The 21,273-nt window shown below is 43.2% G+C and overlaps 1 protein-coding gene across 1 annotated transcript in view; it reads right to left on the reverse strand.

Moving 5' to 3' along the window:
* LOC141047663 (uncharacterized) overlaps positions 1-21,273 on the reverse strand; it is a 294,273-nt gene that overhangs the window by 177,155 nt on the left and 95,845 nt on the right. The window contains exons 20-23 of the mRNA XM_073542859.1: positions 20,533-20,610; positions 19,254-19,625; positions 18,795-19,148; positions 16,932-17,282 (exon numbers count right to left, since the gene is read on the reverse strand). Coding sequence (XP_073398960.1) covers positions 16,932-17,282; positions 18,795-19,148; positions 19,254-19,625; positions 20,533-20,610 — 1,155 coding nt within the window. The remainder of the gene's footprint in view (positions 1-16,931; positions 17,283-18,794; positions 19,149-19,253; positions 19,626-20,532; positions 20,611-21,273) is intronic.

Raw genomic sequence — 21,273 nt, forward strand, 5'->3', positions numbered from 1 at the left:
TCAGAGACACAGCCAGTCACTATCTACAGCAGGGACACAATCAATTATCTGCAGCGGGGACACAGCCAATCACTATCTGCAGCAGAGACACAGCCAATCATTATCTGCAGCAGAGACACAGCCAATCACTATCTACAGCAGAGACAAAGTCAATCACTATCTACAGCAGGGAGGCAGCCAATCACTATCTGCAGCAGAGACACAGCCAATCACTATCTACAGCAGAGAAACAGCCAATCACTATCTACAGAAGAGACACAGCCAATCATTATCTGCAGCAGAGACACAGCCAATCACTATCTGCAGCAGACACACAGCCAATCACTATCTACAGCAGAGACACAGCCAATCACTATCTACAGCAGAGATACAGCCAATCTTTATCTGCAGCAGCGACACAGCCAATCATTATCTGCAGCATAGACACAGCCAATGATTATCTACAGCAGAGACACAGCCAAACATTATCTGCAGCAGGGAGACAGCCAATCATTATCTACAGCAGAGACACAGACAATCACTATCTGCAGCAGAGACACAGCCAATCACTATCTTCATCAGAGACAAAGCCAGTCCCTATCTACAGCAGGGACACAGCCAATCACTATCTTCATCAGAGACACAGCCAGTCACTATCTACAGCAGGGACACAATCAATTATCTGCAGCAGGGACACAGCCAATCACTATCTACAGCAGAGACACAGACAATCACTATCTGCAGCAGAGACACAGCCAATCATTATCTACAGCAGAGACACAGACAATCACTATCTGCAGCAGAGACACAGCCAATCACTATCTTCATCAGAGACACAGCCAGTCACTATCAACAGCAGGGACACAATCAATTATCTGCAGCGGGGACACAGCCAATCACTATCTGCAGCAGAGACACAGCCAATCATTATCTGCAGCAGAGACACAGCCAATCACTATCTACAGCAGAGACAAAGTCAATCACTATCTACAGCAGGGAGGCAGCCAATCACTATCTGCAGCAGAGACACAGCCAATCACTATCTACAGCAGAGAAACAGCCAATCACTATCTACAGAAGAGACACAGCCAATCATTATCTGCAGCAGAGACACAGCCAATCACTATCTGCAGCAGACACACAGCCAATCACTATCTACAGCAGAGACACAGCCAATCACTATCTACAGCAGAGATACAGCCAATCTTTATCTGCAGCAGCGACACAGCCAATCATTATCTGCAGCATAGACACAGCCAATGATTATCTACAGCAGAGACACAGCCAAACATTATCTGCAGCAGGGAGACAGCCAATCATTATCTGCAGCAGCGACACAGCCAATCATTATCTGCTGCAGGGACACAGCCAATCACTATCTGCAGCAGGGACACAATCAATCACTATCTGCAGCAGGGGCACAGCCAATCATTATCTACAGCAGAGACACAGCCAATCACTATCTACAGCAGAGACACAGCAAATCATTAACCACAGCAGAGACACAGCCAATCACTATCTGCAGCAGACACACAGCCAATAACCATCTACAGAAGAGACACAGCCAATCATCTGCAGCAGAGACACAGCCAATCACAATCTGCAGCAGACACACAGCCAATCATTATCTACAGCAGAGACACAGCCAAACATTATCTGCAGCAGGGAGACAGCCAATCACTTTCTACAGCAGACACACAGCCAATCACTATCTGCCGCAGGGACACAGCCAATCATTATCTGCACCTGTCTTCATCCTGTTCATTTAGACACTGTTCACATGTTCAGGTTTTAAATACATTAGATAGGGACTGCTTCAATAGGGGTTACCTTGACGCGGTGGAGCAGCTTGGTATACATTTTTTGCAAAAAAAGTATCGACTAAATACCCTGTATTTGTTATCTTTTTATCAGCACTAGCTGACTACAGGTATATGTTTTACTGCACGATATTTCTGCACAATTGTCATTCTGTGCTCTCTGTTTGTGTTTGAGTCAGTGGGTGGTATGATCAGTGTCCTACCGACTTGTTCATATGTGTGCATGTCACATGTGTTTTTAATCCAGTTTTTTCCGTGCCTATGCATGATTTGAGAGACCCCACCCCTCTCTTGTGTGACATGCACATAAAGAGCTTGCTTACACCACGTGCCCATACCAGGAAGCGCCTGTCTTCATCCTGTTCATTTAGACACTGTTCACATGTTCAGGTTTTAAATACATTAGATAGGGACTGCTTCAATAGGGGTTACCTTGACGCGGTGGAGCAGCTTGGTATACATTTTTTGCAAAAAAAACATATCAACTAAATACCCTGTATTTGTTATCTTTTTATCAGCACTTGCTGACTACTGGTATATGTTTTACTGCAGGATATTTCTGCACAATTGTCATTCTGTGCTCTCTGTTTATGTTTGAGTCAGTAGGTGGTATGAACAGTGTCCTACCGACTTGTTCATATGTGTGCATGTCACATGTGTTTTTAATCATTATCTGCAGCAGAGACACAGCCAATCACTATCTTCATCAGAGGCAAAGCCAGTCCCTATCTACAGCAGGGACACAGCCAATCACTATCTTCATCAGAGACACAGCCAGTCACTATCTACAGCAGGGACACAATCAATTATCTGCAGCGGGGACACAGCCAATCACTATCTACAGCAGAGACACAGACAATCACTATCTGCAGCAGAGACACAGCCAATCATTATCTACAGCAGAGACACAGACAATCACTATCTGCAGCAGAGACACAGCCAATCACTATCTACAGCAGGGACACAGCCTATCACTATCTTCATCAGAGACACAGCCAGTCACTATCTACAGCAGGGACCCAATCAATTATCTGCAGTGGGGACACAGCCAATCACTATCTGCAGCAGAGACACAGCCAATCATTATCTGCAGCAGAGACACAGCCAATCACTATCTACAGCAGAGACAAAGTCAATCACTATCTACAGCAGGGAGGCAGCCAATCACTATCTGCAGCAGAGACACAGCCAATCACTATCTACAGCAGAGACACAGCCAATCACTACCTACAGCAGGGACACAGCCAATCACTATCTGCAGCAGGGACACAGCCAATCACTATCTACAGCAGGGACACAGCCAATCAAGATCTGCAGCAGGGACACAGCCAATCACTATCTGCAGCAGGGGCACAGCCAATCACTATCTACAGCAGGGACACAGCCAATCACTATCTTCAGCAGGGACACAGCCAATCACTATCTACAGCAGGGACACAGCCAATCAAGATCTGCAGCAGGGACACAGCCAATCACTATCTGCAGCAGGGACACAGCCAATCACTATCTACAGCAAGGACACAGCCAATCACTATCTACAGCAGAGACACAGCCAATCACTATCTACAACAGGGACACAGCCAATCTCTATCTACAGCAGAGACACAGACAATCATTATCTGCACCTGTCTTCATCCTGTTCATTTAGACACTGTTCACATGTTCAGGTTTTAAATACATTAGATAGGGACTGCTTCAATAGGGGTTACCTTGACGCTGTGGAGCAGCTTGGTATACATTTTTTGCAAAAAAAGTATCGACTAAATACCCTGTATTTGTTATCTTTTTATCAGCACTAGCTGACTACAGGTATATGTCTTACTGCAGGATATTTCTGCACAATTGTCATTCTGTGCTTTCTGTTTGTGTTTGAGTCAGTGGGTGGTATGAACAGTGTCCTACCGACTTGTTCATATGTGTGCATGTCACTTGTTTTTAATCCAGTTTTTTTCTGTGCCTATGCATGATTTGAGAGACCCCACCCCTCTCTTGTGTGGCATGCACATAAAGAGCTGGCTTACACCACGTGCCCATACCAGGAAGCGCCTGTCTTCATCCTGTTCATTTAGACACTGTTCACATGTTCAGGTTTTAAATACATTAGATAGGGACTGCTTCAGTTGACACAATGGAGCTGCTTGGTATACATTTTTTGCAAAAAAAGTATCAACTAAATACCCTGTATTTGTCATCTTTTTATCAGCACTTGCTGACTACTGGTATATGTTTTACTGCAGGATATTTCTGCACAATTGTCATTCTGTGCTCTCTGTTGGTGTTTGAGTCAGTGGGTGGTATGAACAGTGTCCTACCGACTTGTTCATATGTGTGCATGTCACATGTGTTTTTAATCATTATCTGCAGCAGAGACACAGCCAATCACTATCTTCATCAGAGACAAAGCCAGTCCCTATCTACAGCAGGGACACAGCCAATCACTATCTTCATCAGAGACACAGCCAGTCACTATCTACAGCAGGGACACAATCAATTATCTGCAGCGGGGACACAGCCAATCACTATCTACAGCAGAGACACAGACAATCACTATCTGCAGCAGAGACACAGCCAATCACTATCTTCATCAGAGACAAAGCCAGTCCCTATCTACAGCAGGGACACAGCCAATCACTATCTTCATCAGAGACACAGCCAGTCACTATCTACAGCAGGGACACAATCAATTATCTGCAGCAGGGACACAGCCAATCACTATCTACAGCAGAGACACAGACAATCACTATCTGCAGCAGAGACACAGCCAATCATTATCTACAGCAGAGACACAGACAATCACTATCTGCAGCAGAGACACAGCCAATCACTATCTTCATCAGAGACACAGCCAGTCACTATCTACAGCAGGGACACAATCAATTATCTGCAGCGGGGACACAGCCAATCACTATCTGCAGCAGAGACACAGCCAATCATTATCTGCAGCAGAGACACAGCCAATCACTAGCTACAGCAGAGACAAAGTCAATCACTATCTACAGCAGGGAGGCAGCCAATCACTATCTGCAGCAGAGACACAGCCAATCACTATCTACAGCAGAGAAACAGCCAATCACTATCTACAGAAGAGACACAGCCAATCATTATCTGCAGCAGAGACACAGCCAATCACTATCTGCAGCAGAGACACAGCCAGTCACTATCTACAGCAGGGACACAATCAATTATCTGCAGCGGGGACACAGCCAATCACTATCTGCAGCAGAGACACAGCCAATCACTATCTACAGCAGAGACAAAGTCAATCACTATCTACAGCAGGGAGGCAGCCAATCACTATCTGCAGCAGAGACACAGCCAATCACTATCTACAGCAGAGAAACAGCCAATCACTATCTACAGAAGAGACACAGCCAATCACTATCTGCAGCAGAGACACAGCCAATCACTATCTTCATCAGAGACACAGCCAGTCACTATCTACAGCAGGGACACAATCAATTATCTGCAGCGGGGACACAGCCAATCACTATCTGCAGCAGAGACACAGCCAATCATTATCTGCAGCAGAGACACAGCCAATCACTATCTACAGCAGAGACAAAGTCAATCACTATCTACAGCAGGGAGGCAGCCAATCACTATCTGCAGCAAAGACACAGCCAATCACTATCTACAGCAGGGACACAATCAATTATCTGCAGCGGGGACACAGCCAATCACTATCTACAGCAGAGACACAGACAATCACTATCTGCAGCAGAGACACAGCCAATCACTATCTTCATCAGAGATAAAGCCAGTCCCTATCTACAGCAGGGACACAGCCAATCACTATCTTCATCAGAGACACAGCAAGTCACTATCTACAGCAGGGACCCAATCAATTATCTGCAGCGGGGACACAGCCAATCACTATCTACAGCAGAGACACAGACAATCACTATCTGCAGCAGAGACACAGCCAATCACTATCTTCATCAGAGATAAAGCCAGTCCCTATCTACAGCAGGGACACAGCCAATCACTATCTTCATCAGAGACACAGCAAGTCACTATCTACAGCAGGGACACAATCAATTATCTGCAGCAGGGACACAGCCAATCACTATCTACAGCAGAGACACAGACAATCACTATCTGCAGCAGAGACACAGCCAATCATTATCTACAGCAGAGACACAGACAATCACTATCTGCAGCAGAGACACAGCCAATCACTATCTTCATCAGAGACACAGCCAGTCACTATCTACAGCAGGGACACAATCAATTATCTGCAGCGGGGACACAGCCAATCACTATCTGCAGCAGAGACACAGCCAATCATTATCTGCAGCAGAGACACAGCCAATCACTATCTACAGCAGAGACAAAGTCAATCACTATCTACAGCAGGGAGGCAGCCAATCACTATCTGCAGCAGAGACACAGCCAATCACTATCTACAGCAGAGAAACAGCCAATCACTATCTACAGAAGAGACACAGCCAATCATTATCTGCAGCAGAGACACAGCCAATCACTATCTGCAGCAGACACACAGCCAATCACTATCTACAGCAGAGACACAGCCAATCACTATCTACAGCAGAGATACAGCCAATCTTTATCTGCAGCAGCGACACAGCCAATCATTATCTGCAGCATAGACACAGCCAATGATTATCTACAGCAGAGACACAGCCAAACATTATCTGCAGCAGGGAGACAGCCAATCATTATCTACAGCAGAGACACAGACAATCACTATCTGCAGCAGAGACACAGCCAATCACTATCTTCATCAGAGACAAAGCCAGTCCCTATCTACAGCAGGGACACAGCCAATCACTATCTTCATCAGAGACACAGCCAGTCACTATCTACAGCAGGGACACAATCAATTATCTGCAGCAGGGACACAGCCAATCACTATCTACAGCAGAGACACAGACAATCACTATCTGCAGCAGAGACACAGCCAATCATTATCTACAGCAGAGACACAGACAATCACTATCTGCAGCAGAGACACAGCCAATCACTATCTTCATCAGAGACACAGCCAGTCACTATCAACAGCAGGGACACAATCAATTATCTGCAGCGGGGACACAGCCAATCACTATCTGCAGCAGAGACACAGCCAATCATTATCTGCAGCAGAGACACAGCCAATCACTATCTACAGCAGAGACAAAGTCAATCACTATCTACAGCAGGGAGGCAGCCAATCACTATCTGCAGCAGAGACACAGCCAATCACTATCTACAGCAGAGAAACAGCCAATCACTATCTACAGAAGAGACACAGCCAATCATTATCTGCAGCAGAGACACAGCCAATCACTATCTGCAGCAGACACACAGCCAATCACTATCTACAGCAGAGACACAGCCAATCACTATCTACAGCAGAGATACAGCCAATCTTTATCTGCAGCAGCGACACAGCCAATCATTATCTGCAGCATAGACACAGCCAATGATTATCTACAGCAGAGACACAGCCAAACATTATCTGCAGCAGGGAGACAGCCAATCATTATCTGCAGCAGCGACACAGCCAATCATTATCTGCTGCAGGGACACAGCCAATCACTATCTGCAGCAGGGACACAATCAATCACTATCTGCAGCAGGGGCACAGCCAATCATTATCTACAGCAGAGACACAGCCAATCACTATCTACAGCAGAGACACAGCAAATCATTAACCACAGCAGAGACACAGCCAATCACTATCTGCAGCAGACACACAGCCAATAACCATCTACAGAAGAGACACAGCCAATCATCTGCAGCAGAGACACAGCCAATCACAATCTGCAGCAGACACACAGCCAATCATTATCTACAGCAGAGACACAGCCAAACATTATCTGCAGCAGGGAGACAGCCAATCACTTTCTACAGCAGACACACAGCCAATCACTATCTGCCGCAGGGACACAGCCAATCATTATCTGCACCTGTCTTCATCCTGTTCATTTAGACACTGTTCACATGTTCAGGTTTTAAATACATTAGATAGGGACTGCTTCAATAGGGGTTACCTTGACGCGGTGGAGCAGCTTGGTATACATTTTTTGCAAAAAAAGTATCGACTAAATACCCTGTATTTGTTATCTTTTTATCAGCACTAGCTGACTACAGGTATATGTTTTACTGCACGATATTTCTGCACAATTGTCATTCTGTGCTCTCTGTTTGTGTTTGAGTCAGTGGGTGGTATGATCAGTGTCCTACCGACTTGTTCATATGTGTGCATGTCACATGTGTTTTTAATCCAGTTTTTTCCGTGCCTATGCATGATTTGAGAGACCCCACCCCTCTCTTGTGTGACATGCACATAAAGAGCTTGCTTACACCACGTGCCCATACCAGGAAGCGCCTGTCTTCATCCTGTTCATTTAGACACTGTTCACATGTTCAGGTTTTAAATACATTAGATAGGGACTGCTTCAATAGGGGTTACCTTGACGCGGTGGAGCAGCTTGGTATACATTTTTTGCAAAAAAAACATATCAACTAAATACCCTGTATTTGTTATCTTTTTATCAGCACTTGCTGACTACTGGTATATGTTTTACTGCAGGATATTTCTGCACAATTGTCATTCTGTGCTCTCTGTTTATGTTTGAGTCAGTAGGTGGTATGAACAGTGTCCTACCGACTTGTTCATATGTGTGCATGTCACATGTGTTTTTAATCATTATCTGCAGCAGAGACACAGCCAATCACTATCTTCATCAGAGGCAAAGCCAGTCCCTATCTACAGCAGGGACACAGCCAATCACTATCTTCATCAGAGACACAGCCAGTCACTATCTACAGCAGGGACACAATCAATTATCTGCAGCGGGGACACAGCCAATCACTATCTACAGCAGAGACACAGACAATCACTATCTGCAGCAGAGACACAGCCAATCATTATCTACAGCAGAGACACAGACAATCACTATCTGCAGCAGAGACACAGCCAATCACTATCTACAGCAGGGACACAGCCTATCACTATCTTCATCAGAGACACAGCCAGTCACTATCTACAGCAGGGACCCAATCAATTATCTGCAGTGGGGACACAGCCAATCACTATCTGCAGCAGAGACACAGCCAATCATTATCTGCAGCAGAGACACAGCCAATCACTATCTACAGCAGAGACAAAGTCAATCACTATCTACAGCAGGGAGGCAGCCAATCACTATCTGCAGCAGAGACACAGCCAATCACTATCTACAGCAGAGACACAGCCAATCACTATCTACAGAAGAGACACAGCCAATCATTATCTGCAGCAGAGACACAGCCAATCACTATCTGCAGCAGACACACAGCCAATCACTATCTACAGAAGAGACACAGCCAATCACTATCTACAGCAGAGACACAGCCAATCACTATCTGCCGCAGGGACACAGCCAATCACTATCTGCAGCAGGGACACAACCAATTACTATCAGCAGCAGGGACACAGCCAATCACTATCTGCAGCAGGGACACAGCCAATCACTATCTGCAGCAGGGACACAACCAATCACTATCTGCAGCAGGGACACAACCAATTACTATCTACAGCAGAGACACAACCAATTACTATCTATAGCAGGGACACAACCAATCACTATCTGCAGCAGGGACACAGCCAATCACTATCTACAGAAGGGACACAGCCAATCATTATCTGCAGCAGGGACACAGCCAATCACTATCTACAACAGAGACACAGCCAATCACTATCTGCAGCAGAGACACAGCCAATTATTTGCAGCAGGGACACAGCTGATCACTATTTAAATGGGGACACAGCCAATCACTATCTACAGCAAGGAGACAACCAATCCCTTGATTATGATCTGCAGCAGGGATACAAGGACTTTCCTTGGCCACTAATGTGGTCAGTAGTAGACACCAGCAAAGGACACAGTCAAATTTGGAACAGTGGTGATGTGGATTGTTCACGTGAGCATAGCTTATCATAAAAAAATAATAAACAACGGTTTGAACCCTTTGCCAGATTTTTCCTCAGCGGACAACCTAAAAAGGTTAAAAAACTAAGAAAATAACTTGGATGGTAAATTATAATTTAGATGTATAGCCAAGTTTCATTCATTTCACCTTTTCATAACCATTACGAGACCATGTTTATTCCAAGTGTCTTGTCACTATTAAAAATCCTTTAATCACTAGACACATATGCTGAACTGTAGGACTTAATGTCCACCCAGGGGAACTTACCACACTTATCGAAAGACATTTTAATTACAATGTTTGGAGCATACTCTAAATCTAAGTGACCTCATTTACACACAGGCTCTTCTATCAGTGGTACCATAATATTGTGTCCTGAAATTTACCGTAAATAAACCTTGTGACATTTACCCATCACAAGCCGGGTCATCGAACATATTTCAACCTATAATAAATTATAATTATATGACAATTAATTTTCCAGTAATTCCAAGCAACTCATGCTGCTTAATTGCATTTTATGTGTGAATTATGTATAAACGTAAATTATGTATAAATGTACCCGGAATTAAAATGATCCATTAAACATGTACTTCTAAGCAGTATTTATACATAATTTAGGAAACAGCAACTTTGGGGCTATCAGCATTGGATAATCCCTTTTACAAGCTTTACTAGGATATCACTTATCTCAAAAGCACTTCATAGCTCCCATAAAAACTGGAGATGTGAACTTATTTCAAAGGGCATACTGATATTGTTTAGTTTGCCTAAATTAGGACAAGTCATCAACCCACACCCAATAGTCTAACGACGTGTCCTGCTATACAAGACAGGAAATAATGGAGCAAGATTTAAAGGGCTTGCCTCAAGAACATTCCTGTTCGGATAGAAGCCAACATGGTGATCATATAATTGTTGTGGGTCTGGAGTGGGTCACACTCCAAGGAAGGTGCATTAGAAATGGCAACCAACTGAACAGCGATCCATGTGATACAAGTGCAATAGAATGCCAGCCATTATCCACTTCTAGCCAGTAAATGGGTATAGGTTTGTCTCACTGGTTTCTGCCAGTTCTGAGCTGATGTCGTCCTTGGAAACCTTCAGAATTTTGAAGGAAAGTAATCATCGTGTGTCTTTAATCTGCTGCACTTAGCTTCCTCTACCAACAAAGGTGTCTATGGTCCTCAACGTTGACTATTTATTGGCGTTCCTCAAAAGAGCTTGAAGAGCACACGATAAAATCCCAAATATTTTTTGTGCATTCACATATACAATACATTCATAGTTCTGTGCAAAATTTTCAGGCTTCTTGCTTTGAAAGAATATTGCAAAAAAAGAATGCTGTAGCCCCTTAACCCCAAGGCCATTTTTATATTTTGGGTTTTCTTTTTTTTACTCCATTTATTTCCAGAGCTATGAGAGGAGCCATAACTTTTTAATATGGCTATGTGAGGGTTTGTTTTTTTTGCGGGACAAGTTGGACTTTTGAACGACACCACGTTTAACATATTGTGTTCTGGAAAATGGGGAAAAAAAATCCAAGTGCGGTGAAATTGCAAAAAAAAGTGCAATTCCACAGTTGTTGTTGTTTTGTTTTTTATCATGTTCACTAACTGCTAAAACTGACCTGCCAGTATGATTCTTCAGGTCATTACAAGTTCACAGACTCCAAACATGTGTAGATTTTTTTTTTAGTTAAATGGTGAAAAAAAAATTCAAAATTTGTTTTAAATAAAAAGGTGCCATTTTCCGAGACCCGTAGCGTCTCCATTTTTCGTGATCTGGGGTTGGGTCAGGGATTATTTTTTGTGCTCTGAGTTGATGTTTTTATTGACACCATTTTGGTGTAGATACGATCTTTTGATCGCCCGTTATTGTATTTCATTGCAATGTAGCGGCAACTAAAAAAACCTAATTCTGAGGTTTTTAATTTTTTTTCTTGTTAAGCAATCGGGTTAATTCTTTTTTTATATTGATACAACAGGAAATTCTGAACACGGTGATACCAAATATGTGCATGTTTAATTTTTTTAAAATATTTTATTTTGGGGCAAAAGGTGGGTGATTTGAACTTTTATATATTTTTTAATTTTTTAAAAACATTTTTTTTTAACTTTTGCATTCTTCAATGATCAGATCGTCTGTGTGTAGTTGAAATGCTCACTTGCTATGAGCGCTGACCATGGGGCGGTGCTCATAGCAATCTGGCAATGACAATCATAGAGGTCTGCTGCAGACCTCTGGTTGTCATGCCGACCCATCGGTGACCTGTGATCATGTGACAGGGTTACCGAAGGGTGGGATTAGTGACTTGGCTTTTAGCTAGTTAACAGTCGCAGGTGGATCGCGATTCCACACGCGGCTGTTGCAGGTACATGTCAGCTATATAGATCAGCTGTCATGTGCCAGGAAAGGTGCATGCTTAGTGCGACATGTGCGTACTATTACGTAACGTCAGAAAGGGGTTAAAAATAAAGGTATTAATAATTTATTTTGATCATTTTTCAAAATGCATTGTGTGAATACATAAAAATTTTTTGGGGTTTATCATGTGCTCTTCAAGCTCCTTTGAGGAACATCAAAAAATAATAAATGTTGAGGACCGAAGACGCCGTTGTTGGCAGAGGAAGCTAAATGCAGCAGATTAAAGACACACCATGATTACTTCCTTTCAAAATAGAAAGCTGTACAAGGCTGCCATCAGCTCAGAAGGGCAGAAAACAGTGAAACCAACATGAACCCATTTACTGTTAGAAGTCAGACTAGAACATATACTGTAAATAGGTATAGGTGCAACATATAGGAGCACATTCACACTGTGGCCATTAACAGACAAAACCTAAGATAAAAACAAAATGAGCAAATATCCTGCAGTAAGTAAATAAATAAAATGTAATGGTACATGCAAATAACATAGGGTACTCAGTTGACACTGTGATCAAAAAAAGCATAAAAGCCATCCCACCGTGACAAGGTGTACCCTGTCTCTAATAGTAAACATCATCCTGTGTCAGCAGACCTCAATGTAAATGTGGGCAAAGCAGGCCCCACTGTTCAGAAACCTGCCCATTGAAAGCTATATATAGACAAAATGCATAGATCAAAAATGGGGAGAAATGAAAGAAGAAGCGTGGACCCGTAGAAGCGAGTAATCGCGAAACGGCCGTTGTCCGGCACCTCACTCCCCTAGCATTCCTCTAACGTCCTGCATGTCCACACATCTGTTGATGGAATTCATGTGAAATAAAGACGCACAGCTTTTCAGCTATATTGGTGAGTGCTGCATATTTCTTCTTCTTTCATTTCACTTTGAAATATTCATGTTTTTTCATGCAAGCACCTCCGTTTTTTGACTGAAATATATACCGCAATACTTCAGATAAATAGCTCCGTCTGCTAATATGGTGATTTGCGTGCCCTAGTCTGCCGTTCAACTGTGTGCTTTCTTTCTGGGATCAAAAACGGGGAGAGCCAAGTCCCTGTTAGTACAAAGTCCAAAAAAGCGTAAAAAAACAAAGAAATTATATCTATCCTATCCATCTATCTATCTATCTACACTGTATATATTTGATGTGTGCACATTCACCAAGGGTATGGAGTGATGGTAGCATCTTGTCTTTTAATATTTAGCAGTGCTTCTGTAAATTCATGATACTATTAATAAAATATAACTTCCCAACGCCAATAACTCTCATGTAGCTCAACATAAGGATGCTACCACCACCATGTTTCACTGTAGGCACCATTCATTCTTGTAAATGCATGGTGCCTACAGTGAAACATGATGGTGGCAGTGTCCTTATCTGGGGTAGCATGAGTGCTGCTGGTGTCAGGGACCTACATTTCATTGATGGTATCATGAATTCACAAACAATTGATAAAAAATAAACTAATAAAGTCCCCGTCTCACATAGCGAGATCGCTAGCGCGTCACCGATTTTGTGACGCAGCAGCGATCTCGCCTGCGATCTCGCTACATGTGACACACAGCCGCGACCGGCACCCCCTGCTGGATATCGCTGATCGTGCAGGAATGTCCTGGGCCATTTTTTCTTCGTCGGCGTCCCGCTGGCAAGTGCACATCGCTGTGTTTGATCGCTGGATTGTTGCTGCATTGCTGAAGAGATCTGCCTGTTTGGCAGATTACTAGCGATCATTTAGCGATGCACCAGCGATCCCTACCAGGTCGTATAGTTGTCAGGATAGCCGATGCGTCGCTAAGTGAAATGGGACCCTTACTCATCTATCTTCTATCTATCTATCTATCTGAGATTGGAGGTGGGTCGCCCTCCCAGGGCTGTGGGGTACTTGGTACCGGGCCCGATGAGCTTCAATAGGAGATGTCACGGCAGCTGTGACCCGGACCGTGGCCCTGGGCGCCCATTGTAATAGGGGTTGTTTCAGTGTGCTTGAAGTGATGAAAGTTTATAAGTGATTCGTGACACCACCTGTGGTGTTCGGCAATGAAGATGTAAGCCGACGCTGCAGACAGATCCTCTGGGACATATGGTGTGGTGCAGCAGTGATGGTATAGCCCTCCACAGGCAGGGCTGTAGTCCCAGGGCAGAGTAAATGGAGTGACACGTAGATGGTGCAGTGTCAGGTGCAAGGAATGTAGCAGTGCTGGGCAGGTTAGCGCAGGAATAAGAGGAGGACACCAGGGCATGTAGTTCCAAAGCTTTACTCACAGTCTGTTGTACAAACAGGTGCCTGCCTCCATGCCGTGTCCTCCGGGTCAGGGACTCAGTCAACCTCCAGGCCAGATGGAATACTCCTTTCCAACACTCCGCCAACATGTACCTTTCTGAACGTCTCCTCTTATAGCGCCTTTAGGTGAAGTACTCCTAGTACTGAGTTACACTGGCGTTCCTCCTGTCGGATGTTCCTATGAACTCTACTTTTACGGCAGACAGCTGTAGCCTGCTTCGGGGACTCGTTGCTACTAAGTCCCGGCTCACTATTATGTTGCTGTTGTGCCCCCAAGTCTTGTGTGGGAATAAAGTGGTCACTACTTCTATTCCTCCAGTGTCTGCTGCAGGACCATTAGTATCCGTACAACCTCGGGGACCGGGCCCCAGCCTTGCGCTTAGAACTTATAGGAAGGGTTCTCTTCTAACCCACGTCCTCTGTTCTCTTTTACTCCTCACGTTCCGCAATGATCTTCCTCTATATGGAGAGTCAGGCTTCCAGTCTACGTTGCTCTCTCTCTTTTCCTTTCCCGTGCCAGCAGACCCAGGTCACTGGGATCTGCTGCAGCACTTCCATCCATCTATCCCTCTCTCCAGGGATCTTCTTCTCTCCAACTCTCTAACCAACTGACTGACTTAACGCAACTCTTCCTGCTCTTTGTAATGTCATCTAACTCCATCCACCTACCAGCACATTTCATGTTCCAAGCAGGGAGCCACCAATGGGTGCTTTGCTATACTCCAAGCAGGGAGCCGCTGAAGGTGCTTTGCTACACTACTTTGTGGTGTGGGGTGCAGGTGTTGGAGTGTGGTCAGGAGTCTCCACCTTACCTGGATGGTGGGATACCACACCTCAGGAGGAGGTGCAGTACCTCTGTGGCGACTGAGCCTCAGGGGCGCCACAGAGGCTAGAATTGAGGTCTATCTTCTTCATTGATGAGTTCCACTTTTGTCTTGGATGCAATGATAGCTGGTGATTGGACTGAAGAGACCACATTGGCAACATCAAGAGGTGGCCTTCAGGATAGAGCATCACATCAGTCCTACTCCCAGGATTATGGTGTTGGGTGGCTTAATGTCTGTTGGCCGGACCCTTCTAGTCCTTTTTGCAGTTAAACTAACAGCTTGGCATTATATTAATTTGGCTATGGGTCCATTGGATATGGTCATTCCTCCCAAGTGTCTCAAGAGCTATTTTTCAACATTACAATGACAAGATATATGTTGCTTGTGCTACTTTGAGGAGCATGTGTGGCCTAAATGTGGTACCATGGCCTGCAGCTTCTTCAGAGTTGTTCTCCATAGAGCACATCTGGGACATCATTGGTTGGCAACTGAAAAGGGAGCTGCCAGCGGAGGATCTTGATGATTTGTATGCCCAAGTGCATTCAGAATGGCAGAACAGTCCTCCAATAACCATTAATAGCAGTCATAGTATGTTAGTGCGGGGATTTTTGCACGTTGTGCTCATACTCAGTACTGAATAAAGTGAAATGATTTAAAATTTTGCTTCTATTTTTCATCATTTGAATATCAGTAGCATATCTATCCATCCCATGACTTCCATAATTCCATGATTTTTCCTTCTCTGTGTTGCAATTGTAATGCTGAGTGATGTATGATGAAAGGAACCTACAGCTGTTGAAATGGTGTACATGGAAAAACGAAGCCAGTTCCCAGTATGATGATAAGTCAGGGAATGACTACAGTCACTGCTTACTACACAGTAAGCGTGGATGTAAATACTCCCCTTGAATTTTTTTTTTTTAACAATCTATTCTATTATTTCTAAACACTGTTTTTCGGTGATTCCTTTGTATCCCCATTCATACTGCACCCACACACAAAAATTATACACCATTTGAAAGGTAAACTTGCCTCCTTCAGCAAGAAAACAGCCAAACAAACCACACAGCCATGATTTGATCACAAGATACAGTTTAAACATTAATTTTCATAAACCTGCAGTAAGGAAAAATGACCTGCAGGTGGCGCCACAGTACTCCAAAGAACACTACCAACACATTTGTAAACATGCACTGCTTTTTCACTCATTACTTCGCCCCACACACACACATGATACACCATTTGAAAGGTAAAGTTTAAACATTCATTTTCATAAACCTGCAGAAAGACACAATGACCTGCAGGTGGCACCTCAACCGGAAGACATTTTTTGGCCTCTACTTGTCAAAACAATTTATTGTATTATCAATCTACATATATACATACCTGCTTGTGTTCATCAGCTCATGAAATACATTTACATTTGACCAGCTTGCTTTTGCTGAAATTGCCTGCGCCCCCGACAACCAATGTGCGAAAATTTTGCACGGGCCAAGCTAGTTTTTTTAATGAAATACAAAAGACATAAAACGTCTACTACCTTTTCCATTCTCAACAGTAAAATAAAAGGGACTAAGATAGCATACCTCAAGGGTGAAGATCCTCACAAAACATGAGATATTTACCTATAGCACTGAAAAATACATTCACTTTGAATTTGATTTATTCCTATTACCTGGATAGTTTTGCACTTGTTCTCTGCCACCATCTTCCATTGCAATTTATTGTCCGCATTTATATCTCCTTTGACTTCAATAGAGCAAGTTCCAGACTTCAGTAGGACGTCAACATTGTAATTTGTCTGTTTGCCAACAGTGATGGAGAGTTTGCTTTCCTCGCTGATTTCTTTAATCATGGGCAGGTTATGTCTAAATATAAATTCGGCTTTTAGTTTTGGCTGGCACTCAGTCCTGATTTGAAGCACAGACATGTTGCCATCTAACGTCAGGGCACAGAGCATCTCAGCTTCACAACCATTAATAACAGCAGAACCATTAATCCGCGCCTGAGACGGAATATTGAGATCCTGTCAAAGCAAATGAAACCACAGGATATTAATCTCCATCACTCATAAAAATAAATGTGTTTGCTTTATTAATTGAATCAAGCTGCCAAAACATACAATTAATGAGGAGGATTGGGTTGAGCTTCCTCTCGTTCGCTTAGGTGGTTTTGTTGCGTTAAATTGCTTTTACGACTGGATGATGTGAAGGTTGATGTGGGCATTATTTTACTGATAAATGAAATCCCCACATCAATAATATAAAATCAGGCAAACTGATTACAAAGTTTTCCAAATTTTTATAAAGGGCAAAACCTGAGACAGAAAGTTTTAAGACCAAGGTTGGATCCACCTTCATTTATTTCTCCTGCATTTAAATATATAACAAGCCACCAAAATGACTCTGACTTGTGGACTCCACGAGATGTCTTAAGATGGTCTATTGTATCTGCTGCCAAGATATTATCAAGCAGTGCTGTACACTGGAAGATGACCTTCATGGATTTTTCCAGACCAACCCATGAATGCTCTATCAAAGTAACATCTGGGGAATTTGGAGGCCAATTCAATATTTTGAGCTTTTTGTCATGTTCCTCATACTAGTCCTGAACAATTCTTACAGTATACCTGTAGACATTGTCCTACTGGAAGAGGCCTTTGACATTGGGGAAAAATGTTGCCTTAAAAAGGTGCACTTGGTCTACAACATGTCAAGGTAATATCAATGCCGAAACCCAAGATTCTTAGCATATGGTTGCCAAACTCATGCTTTTGCCAGCTTGCCTTTTTTACAAAATGCATCCTAGGGGCAGCACATCCCAGGCAAGCAACACACAGCCATCCACATATTGTAAGGGAAACGTGATGCTTCAGTTGAAGACACGATTGTCCAGTGCTGCTCGGTCAAATTTCAATGGGCACATACTCATTGTAGGTGCTTTTAGCAGTGGACAGGTGGTCAAAATGCCTTCTAAGTGGTCTGTAGCTGTACACCTCTATACATAATACGCTGTGATGTACTGTGCATTCTCGCACCAGTAACTTTTTCAGCAATTTTATCATTTAAAGGCAACCTATGAAAACACCATCCAGTCTGCAGGTGCCATGTTATAGATCAGGAGGAGCTGAGAACATTGATATATAGTTTTGTGAAAAAAGACTCAGTATAATCTGCAATTTAGTCATGTAAACATCTGCTCTCTCTGGGATTTTTGTCCAGTGGGCGGTCTTATCAGCGATTTTACCATGGGTGTGTTTCTCATAGAGTAATCCTGCAGAGTTGCCCAAAGAAACACCCCCGAGGATCATGTGAGTCAGGCACCCTTGGCAGAAAAAACAAAAACAAAACATAAATATTGGAATATGGGGCGCACTAAGTAAAAAGTGTTTATATCTTTGGAACCATATGGCAAATTTAAGAAAGAAAAATGACAAGATACTCAAGGAGTCTGCAAGAATAACATTTCTTCTGTTGACCTGGTGGCACGTCCTCGTTAAGTTTAGTTAGAAGAGAACATAGGAATACAACATTGTTACCTTTAACAATTTGCAATCATTTTGAGTCTGTAGGAGCCATTCTGTTTGATTATTAGATCTTATGTCCGCCTTTGCATTCATTTTGCAATTCCCAGAATTAAACAAAATCCAACCGCCAACAGGGGATCCAGCCAATGTGGAAAGCTCGATATGGTTTGTAATTGGCAATCCGAGAGCGGCTAGATAAGGTACAGAATGGTTCACTGTTCCCTGGACGGTGTAAGGGTCACAAATTGTTTTCAACTGCACTTTGACATCTTTTCCTTCATAGCCAACCCTCATAGAGAAGCCAAAATCACAGTGAGTTCTATGTAACGAGCCATTCATAGTCAAGTTCTTTGGGAAATGTAATTTCTGAAAAAGAAGAAAAATAATACTAGTCTTAGCTGCATAACTTGATTATTAAATTTCCATACAGTAAAGAATAAAACTCAGTCACTCAGTGGAGGTCCTCTTTACCTCAAGAAGGCTGCAGGAGTTTAGCACCGAGCTGGTCCAGTTTAGATTTGACGATGAACTTCCATTGCTCTCACTCCGAACTTCACAATTGGCCTTGAAGACGCATTTCCCAATTGTAACATCAAGCACTGCGGCATTTTTCCCCTGTCTGATCGCCACAATCCTCATCTTGCCGTCTTTGGCTATCCCAAGGCTTTGAAGTTTAGGTAGGGCGTGTTTAAAGCTGATCTCTATAGTGTTATGTGGGCCCCATTCAGAGTTGATGTTTAGGCGAGCAAATGAGTCACCTGAGGAGGCCAGTCCAAATATGTTGGTCTTGTAACCAGTAGTCAAAAGTGACCCATTGAACGTAGCTTTTACGGGACCTGAAATCTTAGCATAGCATGAAGTTATTACATTAGATTAGCATATAATATTATACACAGCAAGATAAGCACTGTACAATATACTCTTCTCAATGTTAAACAATGTAACATAGAGCTTAAAAGAGTGGCCTCAAGTTTGGAAGTTACCCCCTATCCATAGGAAAAGGAATAAGTTCCCAATCGTTGGGGGGGGGTCTGACTGCTGGGATCCATAGCAAATGTGAGAATTGGGGCTCTGAAGAACCCCATGTGAATAGACTGGTGGTCATTCATGGGCACTGCTGTTCCATTCATTCTTATGGGAGTGCCAATGACAAGCCAAACGCAGCACTCGGCTATTTCTACCGGTTCCATTAAGAATGAATGGAGTGGTAGTTCACATGATCAACTACTGCCCAATTCATGCAGGGCTCTGAACCCTGCTTCTTGGGATTGGTGGCAGTCCTAACGGTCTGACCCCCAAACAATCGGGGAGTGATCCTCTCTTTGACGGATAGGGAATAACTTCCAATTTTGGGAACACCCCTTTAACCTAATATTGATCAAGCCCAATACAGGGATGTCATTTGTTCCTGGGATTTAGTTTTGCATCATTGTACATGTAATGTTGCGGAATGAATCTAAAAAAATATTCTATATAGCATACATAGCAATCAGTGACAGCTTGGGACTCCTATCTGTTCTGCCAGTGACTGATGTCATCACCGGAGGCAGTTTGTTTTCCCTGTAACCGGGGCCTCTATCAATCCTCTAGTTTCAGTAGAAAACTGAAAAATTTCACATTTTATCTTTCATCACTACCAAAGCTTTATATCAAATCAAAGTAGGACTCCTGTATCATTAAGTTTTTCTATAATAATCTTCCGAGTCACAATCCATCTGGATTTTTTAATTGCATAAATATTTTTATTTACCTCTATGACTTTCCGTGTTAGTTCCCCATGACAGTGCCCATAAAATAAGTTAGGAGTGAATTCACCATTGCAAATGGCCTACAGCATAAGAAGAGAATGAGAAAGAATTACACATTTATCTGCTGCCTAATCAAGATGCAAATACAATTCACATTAGCAGCACATTGTTATATGGTCCAAGACCACCAATAATCTCACAAGACTCTCCCACCCACCCGAGAGGACCACACACAACACCCAGAGTACGGATTCAATAGAAAGCAGTGGCAAAGAAGTTTATGCTTTCTATTCAATCTGTACCCAGCTCTGTGTATATGCTCCTGTCTCTTCAGCTGCACACCTCTCAGGGTGGACTTGAGCAATCGGTGGGTGTCTCAAGACCCATATCCCCACCAATCACCTTGTAATTACAAGTGCACTGAAATATGTAAAAACATTAGAAATGTTTAGTTACCCTTTAACGGAACTTTTTTTCTTAAAGGTAATCTGTCAGCAGGTTTTTACTCTTTAGTCCGAGAGCATCATTATGTAGGGCAAGAAAGCCTGATTCTGGGGATGTGACACTTAATAGATTGTGTGCTGTATTTCAATGTAAACAGTGTTTTAACACTACAGGACTACAGCTCAGGTGCCAGGCAGTCAGACTAATTTGTGTAACCCCGCCCTCACCACTGATTGGCTGCCTACTCACAATGTACACTGAAAGCAGCCAGTTAGGGGTGTGGTTGGGGTTATACAAAG

Source organism: Dendrobates tinctorius, unplaced genomic scaffold (assembly GCF_039654945.1).
Source record: "Dendrobates tinctorius isolate UK_male_01 unplaced genomic scaffold, ASM3965494v1 ptg000129l, whole genome shotgun sequence".
NCBI classification, from domain to species: domain Eukaryota; kingdom Metazoa; phylum Chordata; class Amphibia; order Anura; family Dendrobatidae; genus Dendrobates; species Dendrobates tinctorius.